The sequence below is a fragment of the Cynocephalus volans genome, chromosome 2 (assembly GCF_027409185.1).
Source record: "Cynocephalus volans isolate mCynVol1 chromosome 2, mCynVol1.pri, whole genome shotgun sequence".
NCBI classification, from domain to species: Eukaryota; Metazoa; Chordata; class Mammalia; order Dermoptera; family Cynocephalidae; genus Cynocephalus; species Cynocephalus volans.
Genome location: NC_084461.1, coordinates 15,843,100 through 15,856,422, shown reverse-complemented (window position 1 = coordinate 15,856,422; position 13,323 = coordinate 15,843,100). Strand labels below are relative to the sequence as shown.

General features: G+C 41.2%; 1 protein-coding gene across 1 annotated transcript in view; it reads left to right on the top strand.

The window, feature by feature from the left end:
- The window catches only part of MYO10 (myosin X), a 206,684-nt gene that overhangs the window by 32,245 nt on the left and 161,116 nt on the right, over positions 1-13,323 (top strand). The window contains exon 2 of the mRNA XM_063085311.1: positions 11,330-11,428. Within this exon, the coding sequence (XP_062941381.1) occupies positions 11,330-11,428 (99 nt within the window). The remainder of the gene's footprint in view (positions 1-11,329; positions 11,429-13,323) is intronic.

Below are 13,323 nucleotides of genomic sequence, written 5' to 3'. Positions count from 1 at the left end.
GAGACCCAGACCCTTGGAGAAGAGTCTCCTCCAATTTCTGCACGTTCGTGATGGAGAGAGAACCAGGGGTAGTCACAGGACTCTGTGGCAGCCAACAGGCAATGGAATATGGAGAGAAACAAAAATGGATCTTGGTACAGGAGAGAAATAATTTTATTTAGATAAGATCTGGATAGATGTCAAGAGGAACATACACAGGCACGTCATTTAAATGCTTCTTGTCCTCTTTAGCCTCCCTGTCACCTTCCTGATGGGTGTCACATGTATTTGTACAGTTATTTTTAAATGCTTTGTAACTGCAAAGCATCCGAAAGAGTCGTTTTGGTGGTTTGGAGGAAAGGTTGGTGCAGGTGGTTAGTTACACTAGGCCTGTGAATTCTTTGGTTCTGTAGCAAGGCCTTCAGAGGGAGGTTAAGTTAAAGCAATATGATGACTGAAAGCCACCTGGTTGTGATCCAGGAAGGCACCAGCAGCAGGACCCCAAATATAGATTCTGCCTTGTTGGGTTGAAGAGCCCTATGGCTCTGATGCACTTTGGTAAGCGCTCTCAGGTTGTCTTCCTGAGCATGAACATCATAAGTGTATGTCACCTCGTTTTGTATAGAGAAGTCTCAAGTAATTAATAACTGTCCTGAGCTGGCATTTGAGTCCATATCTTCTGTGAGAGCGTCCAGGGCCTTTTCTGCGACCTCATCCTTAAGTCTTCCAGTTTCCCTTCCTCTCTCTGTGAGCAACACGATTCCGGTAGATGCAACCAGGCCTTTGGTGGACATGCAGCAGAACATCGAGAGAGAATAAATTAATTAAATACTTAGCCATCATCAGCTGTGTCTGGTCGTGTTCTAGATGCTGAGGATTCAATAGCAACTAAAACAAATTCACTTCTGCCTCCCATAATACAAACAAATGATACAAGCACGATATAAATATTGGTATAACATACAGCCAAAGCAATGAGATAACTTGTTTTGGTGTCATGGAGAAACGAGTTGTGGTCATTTGTATGGTCATTTGTCTTTTGATGAGTGTGAATTGCTTTCTGGATGTCTTGTGAGAGTTATGTTATTTGTGTGTGACAAAAATAATAGCCAGTATTTCTCTGCTCATAAATGACAGAAATTCAACAAAAACTAGTGTAAATTTAAAGAGGACTTTCTTGGCATATGTGATGAGGAAGGTCAGGGAGGGAGATGGCCTTTGGGGCACCTGCATACAGGGAGTGAATTAGGTCAGATATGAGTCTACCTCTTTTTCTGCATAGTTGTCTCTCTCTCTTCCTCTCTCTTTTTTCTCTTATTTGTGATATACTCACGTGTCATGAAATTTGACCCTTTTAAACTGTACAATTCAGTGGTTTTTAGTATCTGAACGAGGTTGTACAACTGTTGCCACTAATTCCATCACATTTTTGTTACTCCAAAAAGAAACCCTCTACCTATTAGCAGTCATTCACCATCCCCCCAGACCCAGACTGAGGCAACCAGAAATCTGTTTCTGTCTCTATGGATTTACCTTCTGGACACCTCACACTGGTGGAATCATATGAAATGAGGTCCTTTGTGAGTGGCTCTTCCACTGAGCATAATGTTTTCAAGATTCCTTCATGTTGTAGCATGTATCTGTTCTTCCTTTTCATCGTTGAATAATGTTCTGTTGTATGGATAGAACACAGTAAAAAAAAATTATGTTCATCCGTTGATGGACATAAGGGTTGTTTCCACTTTTGGGGTGTTGCAAATAATGCTGCTCTGAACATTTGTGTACAAGTCTTTGTGTGGACATATGTTTTCATTTCTCTTGGGTACGTACCTAGGAGTGGAATTCCTGGGTTGTGTGGTAACTCTATATTTAACTTTTTGAGGAACCGCTAAACTTTTTTCCACAGCAGCTGCACCATTTAACATTCTCACCAGCAGCGTAAGAGGGTTCTAGTTTCTCCACTTTCTCAACAGCACATTATCTGTCGTTTTGATTGGACTAGATTATCTTGTATGCACCTTTTAATTCAGGAAGTATAATTTTATAAAAATATAAACTGTTGTTGAAATTTAATAAAATCCTGCAAAGGAATTAATTAGTATGTATGTAACAAAGATGAGGAATAGCTGTTTTAAGTTTATTTACTTCCTACTGTGTTCTTGGGTCATTTTTATGAAATAACACCAAACCGCTGTTCTGAGTAAGTTTGTATATTTTTTCTAAAAACAGATGGTAGCCAGAACACAACCAGGATTTCATTAAGATAATCTTATCAGTTTTGTTTATTTGTAGTTTTTCTCTTTTCTATAAAAACTATTCTTGTCAAGAGTAGGAAAGGACAATAAGCTCTTGGACATAAGAGGTCAAGGACGTCTGGTATTCCACTTCCTGCAGAGTGCAGAGGTCTCATGATGGGGCTTCTATGGCCCTTTCTGCTCTCCGTCTCCTCCAGCTGCCACTGGACGAAGAGCAGAGTGCAGTTCTGAAACCAGCTCCTTTGTTCTGTGTCCCTTTTGGAGGATTTTTCCCCTCCAGTTTTGGAGTGTTCTTAGAATTGGAATAGTTTTACACACGTTGTAAAACCTGTCTTTACCCCATTGACCTACTTCTCTTTCTTTTCTTGTTCTACGGCTTCTTAGGTTACATAATTATTCCCTATGGAAGAAAGAGACTAGGTAGGAAAGGTGTCTGGGTCAAGGCATAATTTACCTCTAGGCTTCTTAGAGCTGGAATATTATATATTGTCAAATCTTTTCTAGTGCCTGGTACCTAATGCGGGGGGTTAGGGGTTTGGGGGAGGGTTTAAGAGATACTTGTTGGAAGGATGGGCTTGTGGAAGGGTGACCTCCTGGAAGGATGGGTGGATGGATTAAAGGATGGGTGGATGGATTAAAGGATGGACGGATGGATGGACGGATGGATGGACGGATGGATGGATGGACGGATGGAGCAATTTGCAGATGCATGAATGAATTTTAGGTGTGTTGGCTGATTCTTTAGGTCCGTTTTCTGTTTTCTTTTAAACACATATGTGTTGGCTATGTGATGATTGGTTAAGTAGGAGATGGAATAATTTGATTTTTGTTCCTTATATTGGCCCATTCTTACAGTGTTTGAGAAGGTCTCAACATCTTGGAGATGTCTCATTTCTTTCAGTGTTAAATTCTTTCTGGGATTATTTCTAGTCACTGTAGTTTAAAAGAGTAACTGAATAGACATTTTAAGGAATTGTGAAGAAGGTAGGGGGAAAAGAATATAAAAATCAGGACTGAATCATTTGGCACGTTGGAACCTCATGACCATGGGAGTAAACTCTTTAGAGTCTTGCATTCATCTTGAGGCATCTCACCATTCAGCATAGTTTGTTTTGGATTTGATTTTGATTGGGAGTGTGGGGTGCCAATGAATCTTTACCTGGGGAACATTTATCAAATGTTAGTTCATTCTTGGCGATAACTTTTACCATCTTCTTTCACTTTTTCTCTCCCTTCGCACCTCCTACTGTTCATATACTTTTCGCATTATACTCTTCATGGAAGCTGCTTTTCCGAGTAGCTGACAGTGGTGACCGTTTGACATGGACATGATAATGGGAAAGGATGTGGCTCACCTGTGACTTTTTTCTTTGGTTGCATTAGAGTGCTGGTATAGACCAAAGACATGGGACAAATCTGTCTATGAACTTTACAGTAATGAATGCAGGCAGGCCTCAGTTTATAACCACACTGTGTTTTTTAGGTGTGCTTGTGAATTAGTTGGTTGGAACAGTATACGTTTTCTGTGACAATAGTGTTGTACAGGTTTTCTAAGCCACTGGCAAGCTCAGGAGATGGTGGTGGAGGTGGTATAGCTGCAAATAGCTGAAAAATACTTTTAATTTAATTTCTTATTAAAATGTATAGTATTTCAGCAATACCATTAAAGACTTCTGCAGGCCAGCCTGGGGAGTTACCCAACACTTCTGGCATAGTCTTTGAGGGGAAATTATGTCTACGAGTTCTAAAGCAGAATGTGAGCAACACTTTTTCCCCTGGAACTTAATGGTAGCACCAGCTCTGATGGGTGTGGGACACTTTCCCGGGGGTTGCCTATATAGAAAACAAATGACTAGTGTTGTTCCACAGCCAACAGAAAAATGGCACAAACTTGGGATCCTCCAACCACATATGTCCAACATCACCAGCTGTGTACTCGCTCTGTTTTTCTCTTGAGCCTCACTGTCCTACTTTTCCTTCCTCAGCAGCTGGTGCACATGGAGTTTTGGCCTCACCACCTAGTTGACCTGTGCATCCTTTGACCTGAGTCCAAAACTACCGTGTTCCATTCAGAGCCTATGCAGCCGTGGGCTAAGTTTGAATACAGTTGTTCAGAAATGATTGACAGCCTCAGATCTAAAACCCTGCACTCACAAGACAGGAAATGGGTCAGAGGGGCTCACTTAACCATCATGGACACAACCCCCTCCCACTTGTGCACTGATGGCAAGGGTATATATAAAGGCCACCCACTGCTGTGGGACATGCTTGGGTGTCCAGGCCAGGGGATGCTTCGGAGAGAGTAGTGGCCATCACTTTGCTTTATTTCCAGGTCCCCTGCTGAGGGAGAAGCTTTAGATTCCACCTTCCTCTTTCACTTCTAAATCCCCTGGTGCTGTCGCCAGCCAGCAGTGCTCCCTTGTCCTCGCTGGCTGTGTCAGCACTGCATTTTTCATATTTATTTTGTCCCTGCGCTGAGGCCCCTTGCTCCTCTCCCCAGTCTCATGGCACCACGTCCAGACTTTCTGACAAGTTTGGCCCTGGGATTTGCAAGCATCTGGGGTTGAAATAGCGCCTGAGGTTAAAGAGCACAGTGGACAGGCTGTGTCTGTCCAGTTCCAATTATCTGCATGAAAACATTAAAAGTCAGTTCTCCATTTAAAAAAAAGCACAGTGGACAGAGAGGAGGAAAGAAGCGTCCCTCTGGCACCGCCTTCAAACCATTGGCCTCTGCGACCTTTTCCTTGTGTTTGTTGAATGTTTTGAATCTGCAGAGGTCCCTCCCACTCTTCTGTGCACACCCAGCTGTAATGTTACCAGAATTACATCTTCTCAACTGGGGCGATTCCCCCAACCCCAACAAAGAATTATTTAGTTCAGAACATCAATAGCACCAAGACTGAGAAACCCATATTAGCACTTTGTGTTATAAAAGCCATGTGTCTTTTGATGTGGGTTTGAGTGAAATGAATTAGGAAAAAATAGCATCTGGTAAGTTGGAAAGGTATCTTCCACTTTTAACAGAAGAAAAAAAAAAAAAGACTACAAAACAGGAGAAAAGTGCTGTTTAAATTCTTGGTACTATATTATCCACATCTAGTTTCTAGAATTCATCAAGAACAAGGACCACCATTCCCCAGGCTTCTGCATCAGAGACCTTCTAAGCCAGGTGGTTTCTTCACTAGATCATTGCAGGCAAAAAGGAAAATTTTCTTTTGGCTGCTGACTTTAAAGCTTTAAATAGCCATATTAGTTTATCTTACCTATTACAAAATTATTTGACCTCTGCATCTTTACAAAGAAAAAAAAAAGCAGATTACATTTAAAGAGCAAATTGTGACTTTGGATGTAGGTTGCTAGCAAATCCTGACCATGGTGCCCAGTCTGGGTCTGAGACTGAGTTGTGTGTTTGGCTAAAGAATATTCCCTTTTTCGTGGCTCTGTAATTAGAACATGTCCCATAACATGGTATTTAAAGTTCATCATCATCTCTTTTTTGGGTTGTTTCTCTATCTTATTTTTAAACTTAATTTTTTTCAGTCAGAGTTCAGGAAAGAAAATCATTTTTAAAATCAAAAGAGAAGTAGAATAGTTTTTATTTTTAATTTTTATTTTTGTTGACAGTTGGCTGGTATGGGGATCTGAACCCTTGACCTTGGTGTTACCTATACCATGCTGTAACCAACTGAGCTAACCGGCCAGCCCTCGAAGAGCTTTTAAAAAGGCATCAGTAGGTTGAAATCTGTGATGGTGATACAATCCTTTTTACCTTAAAGCAGGGACCAGCAGCTTTTGTGTAAAGCAGGGACCAGCCAGAGGCCAATATCTTAGACTTTGCGCAACTACTTCTCTTTGCCAGTGGAGCGGAGGCGCTGTGGATAGGAGGCGGTGGACAGGTTAAGCTCTCCTGGTCACAAGGCAACTGGCTGGGTATTTACGATTATCTTTCAGGGAGGGGTGATTGAGCATAGTGCTACCATGATACATTCTGCCACAACGTCATCCTTCCATTAGCTCAGGCAAGTCTCCTGTGTGGCCTCCTAGCCCCCCTAGTCTGCGCTAGTAGAGAGCAGGGACTTAATGAATTCAGCGTGGATTGTCAGAGTTGCAACACAGCCCTTACACTTAATCTTTATGGGTTTTGGTTTTTGGTATATGTTTCTTGACACCTCCATTGCTTAATTATAGAAATGTGATTAGGTTTTCCTACTATGAAATGGTTAGACTGTTCATGGACAATTGAGAAGTACAAGGGGACTTCCGAAAGTTCGTGGAAAAATGGAATTAAAAGAAGATACACATCTTTCCATGAACTTTTTGAAGACCCCTTTGTATATAGGCTGGGAAATCAATTTTTAAAAAAATGATTTAAGTGATTTGGAATTATCGCGGTCTCATTCCACACAATAAAATCCACCTGTTACAAGTGCACAGTTGAGTGATTTTCAGTGCATTTGTATGGTGTGCAGCCACCACCAATATCCAGTTTTAGGACAGTTCCATTACTCCCAAAGTCACTCTGTTCCCATTCAGTGTCCCTCCACATCTAGCTCCAGGCAGCCATATACCTACTTTCTGTTTCTATGGATTTGTTTTTTCCAGAAATTTCATATACAAGGAACCCTACAATATGTAGTCTTTTGTGTCTGACATCTTGCACTTACGAAGTGTTTTTGAGATTCATCCTTACTGGTGAATGTATCAGTGATTCGCTTCTCTGTTACTGAGGCATTCCGTTGTATGGATTTACCACATTTTTTGTGTCTCTATACCAGTTGATAGACATTTGAATTGTTTCAAGGATTTGACTGTTCTGAATAATGCTACTATGAATATTTGCATATAAGACTTCAAAAAAAATTTTTAGTAGGTTAATATCTAGGAGTTGAATTGTTGAAACAAATGGTAAGATTATATTTAGCTTTTTAAGATATGGCCAAACTGTTTTCCAAAGTAGACGTAGTATCTTATGAGTGTATTCCCTTCAGTTTATCTACATCCTCACCAATAGTTAGTAGTCAATCGTTTTTTATTATAGCCAGGCAATAGAAAAGGGAACCTCTACAAGCCTCACTTTTGAAGAAAGGGATGGTATTACTTGGCTCTCTGTGTTATAGGATTGCTCGAAAGATCAAAGGAGATGGGAATTTATGTGCAAGTGCTTTGTATTGCAAAAACGTTTCTGGTGATTACATGTAGAAACATTTTTAGCTGTTAAATTTAGCACTCACATATCCATCTCACAGATTAAGATGAAAACTTTTCCAAGTTTTAATAAAACTTGTATTTTATGATCAAACTTGTTCCACCTTCTTTTAAAGGCACTTTTTACTCAATTTGTAAACGTTCTACATATGCTACGTAGCTTGTATTATGTGTTAAATTATCAGCCTTATTTAACAATGACAGAATGTAATGGTTTGCATATGGTGGGCAAATTTTCCTTCCCCACTCAAACTTGGATGGTCTGGTACATGTCTGCCTGTGACTTCGTTTTCAGATGATTGTGGGTGGCCTCTTTTGGACCTGGGCATATGTGTTCTATTCCAATAGAATGGAAGTAGAAAGATTGGGGGCTCACAGAAACCACCAAGAGCAATCTGTGTAAAAATATCCATTTCAGCAGTCTTACTTTGCAATTCTGATTCTATGGAAATTGTCAGTTTATACTTTTTCAAAGAACGAAGAACAAAGGGAATGTTTTGAATGCATTTTCCTTTCTACCTGTGGAAGACAGCTATTTACTTTAGATCCAGGGGCCAGTGTGCTGTAGATTTGAAGTCTGGGCTGGATTTCATACAACTTGCTTATCAGCACCTCTTCGCACCTGTTGGAAAAGACCTTTGGACTACAGCAGCTGAACTGTGTGTTTGATCCTGTAGCACTGTGTCAATAAAGGGCTTGGGAGTACTTTCCAACTAGAAGGTAAAGAGGACATAGGAAGACTCAGTCAAAGAAACTGTGCATGCTGGAGTGAAGATATGTTCTATGTGGTATTTGCAAGTTGCGAGATCTGTATTAATCCTGGTGACTATTTATATGAACGTGGTAATGTTGCATGGTGAAATCTTACTTTTATTCTTACTAAATAGACAATTTTAATAAATTGAGAAAGAGATACTTGGAATTCTTTTTGATGCAAATAATGCAGGTGATCGTCATAGCAAACAAGAAAGCTTTGGACTCAGGATTCTGGGATAGAGGTGGACTGCAGATTATTGTTTCATGATTTTAACCTAATGAGTAGAAGTTCTCGTCTTATGTGGCTTTGAAAATTTCCATTTGGGGCCGACCCCGTGGCTCACTCGGGCAAGTGCGGTGCTGGGAGCGCAGCCGCGCTCCCGCCGCGGGTTCGGATCCTATATAGGGATGGCTGGTGCACTCACTGGCTGAGCGCGGTGCAGGTGACACTAAGCCAAGGGTTACGATCCCCTTACTGGTCACACACACACACAAAAAGAAAATTTCCATTTGTGTTGATATGTGTTTGGAGGTATTTCAAGACTTTCTAATGTTGGAGACTGATGTATGAATTAAAAAGCGGATGAACAGTTATTCAGGCACTTGGTAGTCTTTTTTTAGAGCGTTACAAACAATGTGGTTTGGGTACGGAATGATACATAAGAGGACAATCTTAGGGGGTGCCTGAAGTAGATGTTCTTTTTGGAAGCAGCTGTTTGCTGATAAAGAAATCAGGACTGACAGGCAGTTGGAAGTGTCATTCTTTCTGTGTGTTACCAGCGTCCCAGCCTGAAGTGGGAGTCAGAGAGATGTGACTGACTTCTGTGGAAATGGGGACTTGGCTCCTGTTGGCCTGTTGGTGTTCATGTGTGTTCTTTAAGTAGGCAGGCTTGAGGATTTATATAGGAACACTTCATACGAGCCTTCATATTGGATGGTGTTTTCTACCTTTATAGTAGAAGCTCCTTTAACCAACCCCCTTTTGGGGGGGATGTTTAAAGAGCTATGGATGGGGTAAGCAACTCAAAACCCCATAATACAGAGATAATGAATGCACTTGGGGAGGGTCCTGAATAGGGTTGTAACATGGGATGGTAGGAGAGTCGCAGAACTCAGAGGGATTACGTGAGTCTGTCCTCAGGGTAAAGGAGTCTGTTCCATTCAGTTGGGGCCTCCAGCCACCTTAATCTTCTTGGACGTGCAGAACCTCCTGAGCGTGTGGCCCGCCTCCTTCTGGAGCCCCAGGGTCTAGCTAGCTGGCCCCAAATGCTTTCATCCCACTCAATGTCGACTTATTAGGAGATCCCAAGTAATAATGGTGACAGCAAATATTTTAGTTCCCGGCTGTAGATTTTAAACAGGGTACATCATTGGCACTGAGGGAGTAACTTTTAAGTGGAATTTTTATATCTTTTTAATTTTTCCTCTTAGGAGGAGAAGAGAGAAGAAGTAGTTGTGTGTGATAACTGGCCATTTCAAGTGACCTCTTTGTTGTATGTTGGTTGATGACTGTTTTATGAATGCATTTGATTTATTTATGAATTATTTTCAGGAGACAAATAGAGCCAGTGTTGTGTGTGGAAAGAGCATGGGATTAGGAACTGGAGAGACCTGATTTGGGACCCCCCTGGGTCACTAGCTATGTAGCATTGGGGAGCGGCTTATGCTCTTGAGCTTCAATTTCTCCATAGGGCTGGGGGATTCCTAGCTTACTGAAGGTTAGATATGATAAAATGTCACTGAGGCTCTTAGTGCGTGACGTGATACATCATGGGTACACCGTTACTGGAAGCTACTTTTTGCTATTGATAAACACAGTTTAAAGTAGCATATAGTGATGAGTTTGCTTGTATGTTATTTATTCCCTGCCAATTTTTTGTTAAGAGTAGGAGTAGTCCCTTCAACTAGAAGTTGAACATACAATAGCCAAAATATTTTGAATATTAGACTTATTTCAAATCAAAACAAAACAGACGAGTGAAATGAGGTTGAAAATTAAAAAGAAGTTCTTCAATTTATGTGCTATTTCAAGTGATAATTTTGGTGTAATATTTCCCCATTAACTGTGATTTTTGTTGAAGCTGGTGAAATTGCGGAGCAGAGCAGATATAGTGTAATGAGAAACTGAAGCCCAGTGTTGCGTTCCATCATGTGAGTGTACATCATGCATCGTGGAGAGAATTTGAATGATCAGTGAATACCCAGTAATTTCTTCAAACTTTTACCCCTTGTCTTTGGAAACAAATGATTTAATGCCGTGAAATCAAGGGAAGAGGAAATAGAATATTGAGAAACTAAATATTATGATTGTTATTTCATTTGTCCCGTGGGGACATAAAAAAATGGAAATTGAATCAATGCCAAAAATATGTCCAGGGTTAAAACAATAGGATGTGGAAGTTGCTGTCTTCTGGGCTACAATCCCAAACTTTGAAGTGCATTAGGTGTCTGGTGGAATCCTAGCAGATTTCATGCTGGCAGGCTGGGTTCTGATATTTATTAGAAACTTTAGTTCCTCTTTTGGAGATTCCAGTGGACATACGGATTTTGGTACAAGTAGGGTGTCAGTGGAGTGATCTAACATTCTCCAAGTGGGCAAGTATGTGGGGCGTGGGGCTTTGACCTGGGAGGATGAGAGCCACCAGGTCTCGAAGGGTTCTCACAGAGGGTGAAGCAGGGTAGTGACCTGGCTAAACTTGTGGTTTCTGGAAACCAACTGCCTGGGGTCAGGTTCTCTGTCTGTCTTGGTGATTTTGGGCAAATTACTTTACCTCCAGGCCTCTACTTCTCCATCTATAAAATGGGAATGATAACCGTGCCTGCCACATGGGGTGTTCCTGAGAGTAAAATGAGATAATCCACATAAATCAGTTGCATAGTAGGAACGCAGGGGCTCCTGTTTTCTTAGTCCATTCTTTGCTTTCTCTGTCCTGAGCGGCACTCTCTGAGTCACACTTGTGGATAGGATAGTAAAGGCTGTGAGTGATGTTTTCTGAAGGTTTTTTCTTTGCTTAGTTGAGAAAGACATTTGCTCTTCCAAAAAAAAATTAAAGGAATGTAGGAGTCCTGGTAATTTTGAGCGTGATGTTTTGCAATCCAAACTCATGGTTAAATCCTATTTGTTTTGTTTACAGGGAACACGGGTCTGGCTGAGAGAAAACGGCCAGCATTTTCCAAGTACTGTAAATTCCTGTGCAGAAGGCGTGGTTGTCTTCCGGACAGACTATGGTCAGGTGAGAACAAGCCCCTGCAGCTTCTTGACATCCGTGTTCTGCTTTGTAGATGTCTTACCCAGGGGCATGTGTGCCCCTATACACACTCCTTAAATTTTTTTCCTAAGCAATAAATCACAATGCCAGTAGGAATGTAGAATGTCCACTTTGTGTGTGTGGTAGATGCAGTACACTTCTCCCAAATGTCACACAGCAAGTGTTCCAACCAGTGTGGGACAGAAGAGCACAGCATTTGTCTGGTTTCCTTCCTGGGTATCTTTCCCACCTTCTTTCCCCTTTTCCAAGAATCAGAAAAATGTAGGAAAGTCTTACCACTGAAAATAAATATGTGACTTCAAATGCAGGTAATTTGAGAAAAAGTTTGAATCTATTGATACTTGCTGATTACCTCATTACTTTCTCTTAACATTCTTTTTTTTTTTTTTTTTTTTTTTTTTTGTCCTTTTTGTGACCACTAAGGGGATTGCAACCCTTGGCTTGGTGTTGCCCGCACCTCGCTCAGCCAGTGAGCGCACCGGCCATCCCTATGTAGGATCCGAACCTGCACGGCGGGAGCGCCGCACTCTCCCGAGTGCGCCAGGTGGTCGGCCCTCTCTTAACATTCTTAAACTTTCATAGTGCCCTAGTCCATTTGGGCTATGACAGAATACCACAAACCAGATGGCTTATAAGCAGCAGACATTTATTTCTCACAGTTCTGGAGGCTGGGAAGTCCAAGATCAAGGCACTGGCAGTGGGGTCCTGCTTCCTGGTTCACAGACAACTTGTCTTCCCTGTGTCCTCACTTGGTAGAAGGGGCAAGGGATCTCTCTGGAGCCTCTTATATGAGGGCCCTAATCCCATTCATGAGGGCTCTACCCTCACTTTGTAAGGACCACCCAAAGGCTCCAGTTCCTGACACCAGTGCGTTAAGGATTAGGATTTCAGCATGTGGATTTTGGGGGGATACAAACATTCAGTCCATAACACCTGGAATGTTGAAACTGGCAAACCGATGAGAATTTAGGATGGTGATATCTCGATCACCAGAAGAACAAGACTAACTAAATCACTTACCCTGAGCTTATTTATCTACCTTGTTAAGCAACTGAAGAAATTTCTTCTGTGTATGGGAGCTCCATTGCTCTTGATTCCCATTCTTTAGTGTAAAATAAATGGAAAGTCATATCATTGAAAATAAATGTGAATCCAGAAACTGGTTCACCTGATTATATTTTGATGATTGTGAGAGAAGCCCAGCTTCTCCAAGTTAACAAAGTAACCACTTTTAATGTTACAGATGGACTCCTACTTCAGAAGTGCATAGCAAAATTTAAAACATAAGGAAGTAAAAGGAAGTCATATGCCAGTATTTAAAACACATAGTTTATGAATTTAATTTGCAAGTTGTGTTAAGAACAACAACTTTAGGGTCAGTTTTCTGTAGTTTGAGGCAGCTGGGCTACCTGGCTATCAAAACTTTTTAGCAGGGATGGTCCACTTGGCGGAACCTTTTTTATTTCTTGGTTTAAAGGTACACCCGTGTTTTATAGATGCGGATTTGGGGGTGTGCAGAGAGAGGAGATCACTTGTCTAGCGGTCACTGGCAGTGTGAACACTACTGTGAAGCCCAGTCTAGTTTCTTTCCCATCAGAGCCTCAGGTGGTGTGGTATGATCTGTAAACTAAGGACTGAGTGAGTGAATTTTGCTCAACTTTATGGTCAGGCATTGCTTACATGTTTAAATTGCTGTGTAGGATTGTTCAGCATTTTTCTGTCTTTCCTCAGATGAGAAATCATACATACTTCTCAAGAGGATGTGAAAAGGGAAAATAGTATTAAAACAGAGTAACTCAATGAACATCATTGTGTTCTGGAAAGCTTTGTAAAATAGATTTCCAATGGAACTCTTATTT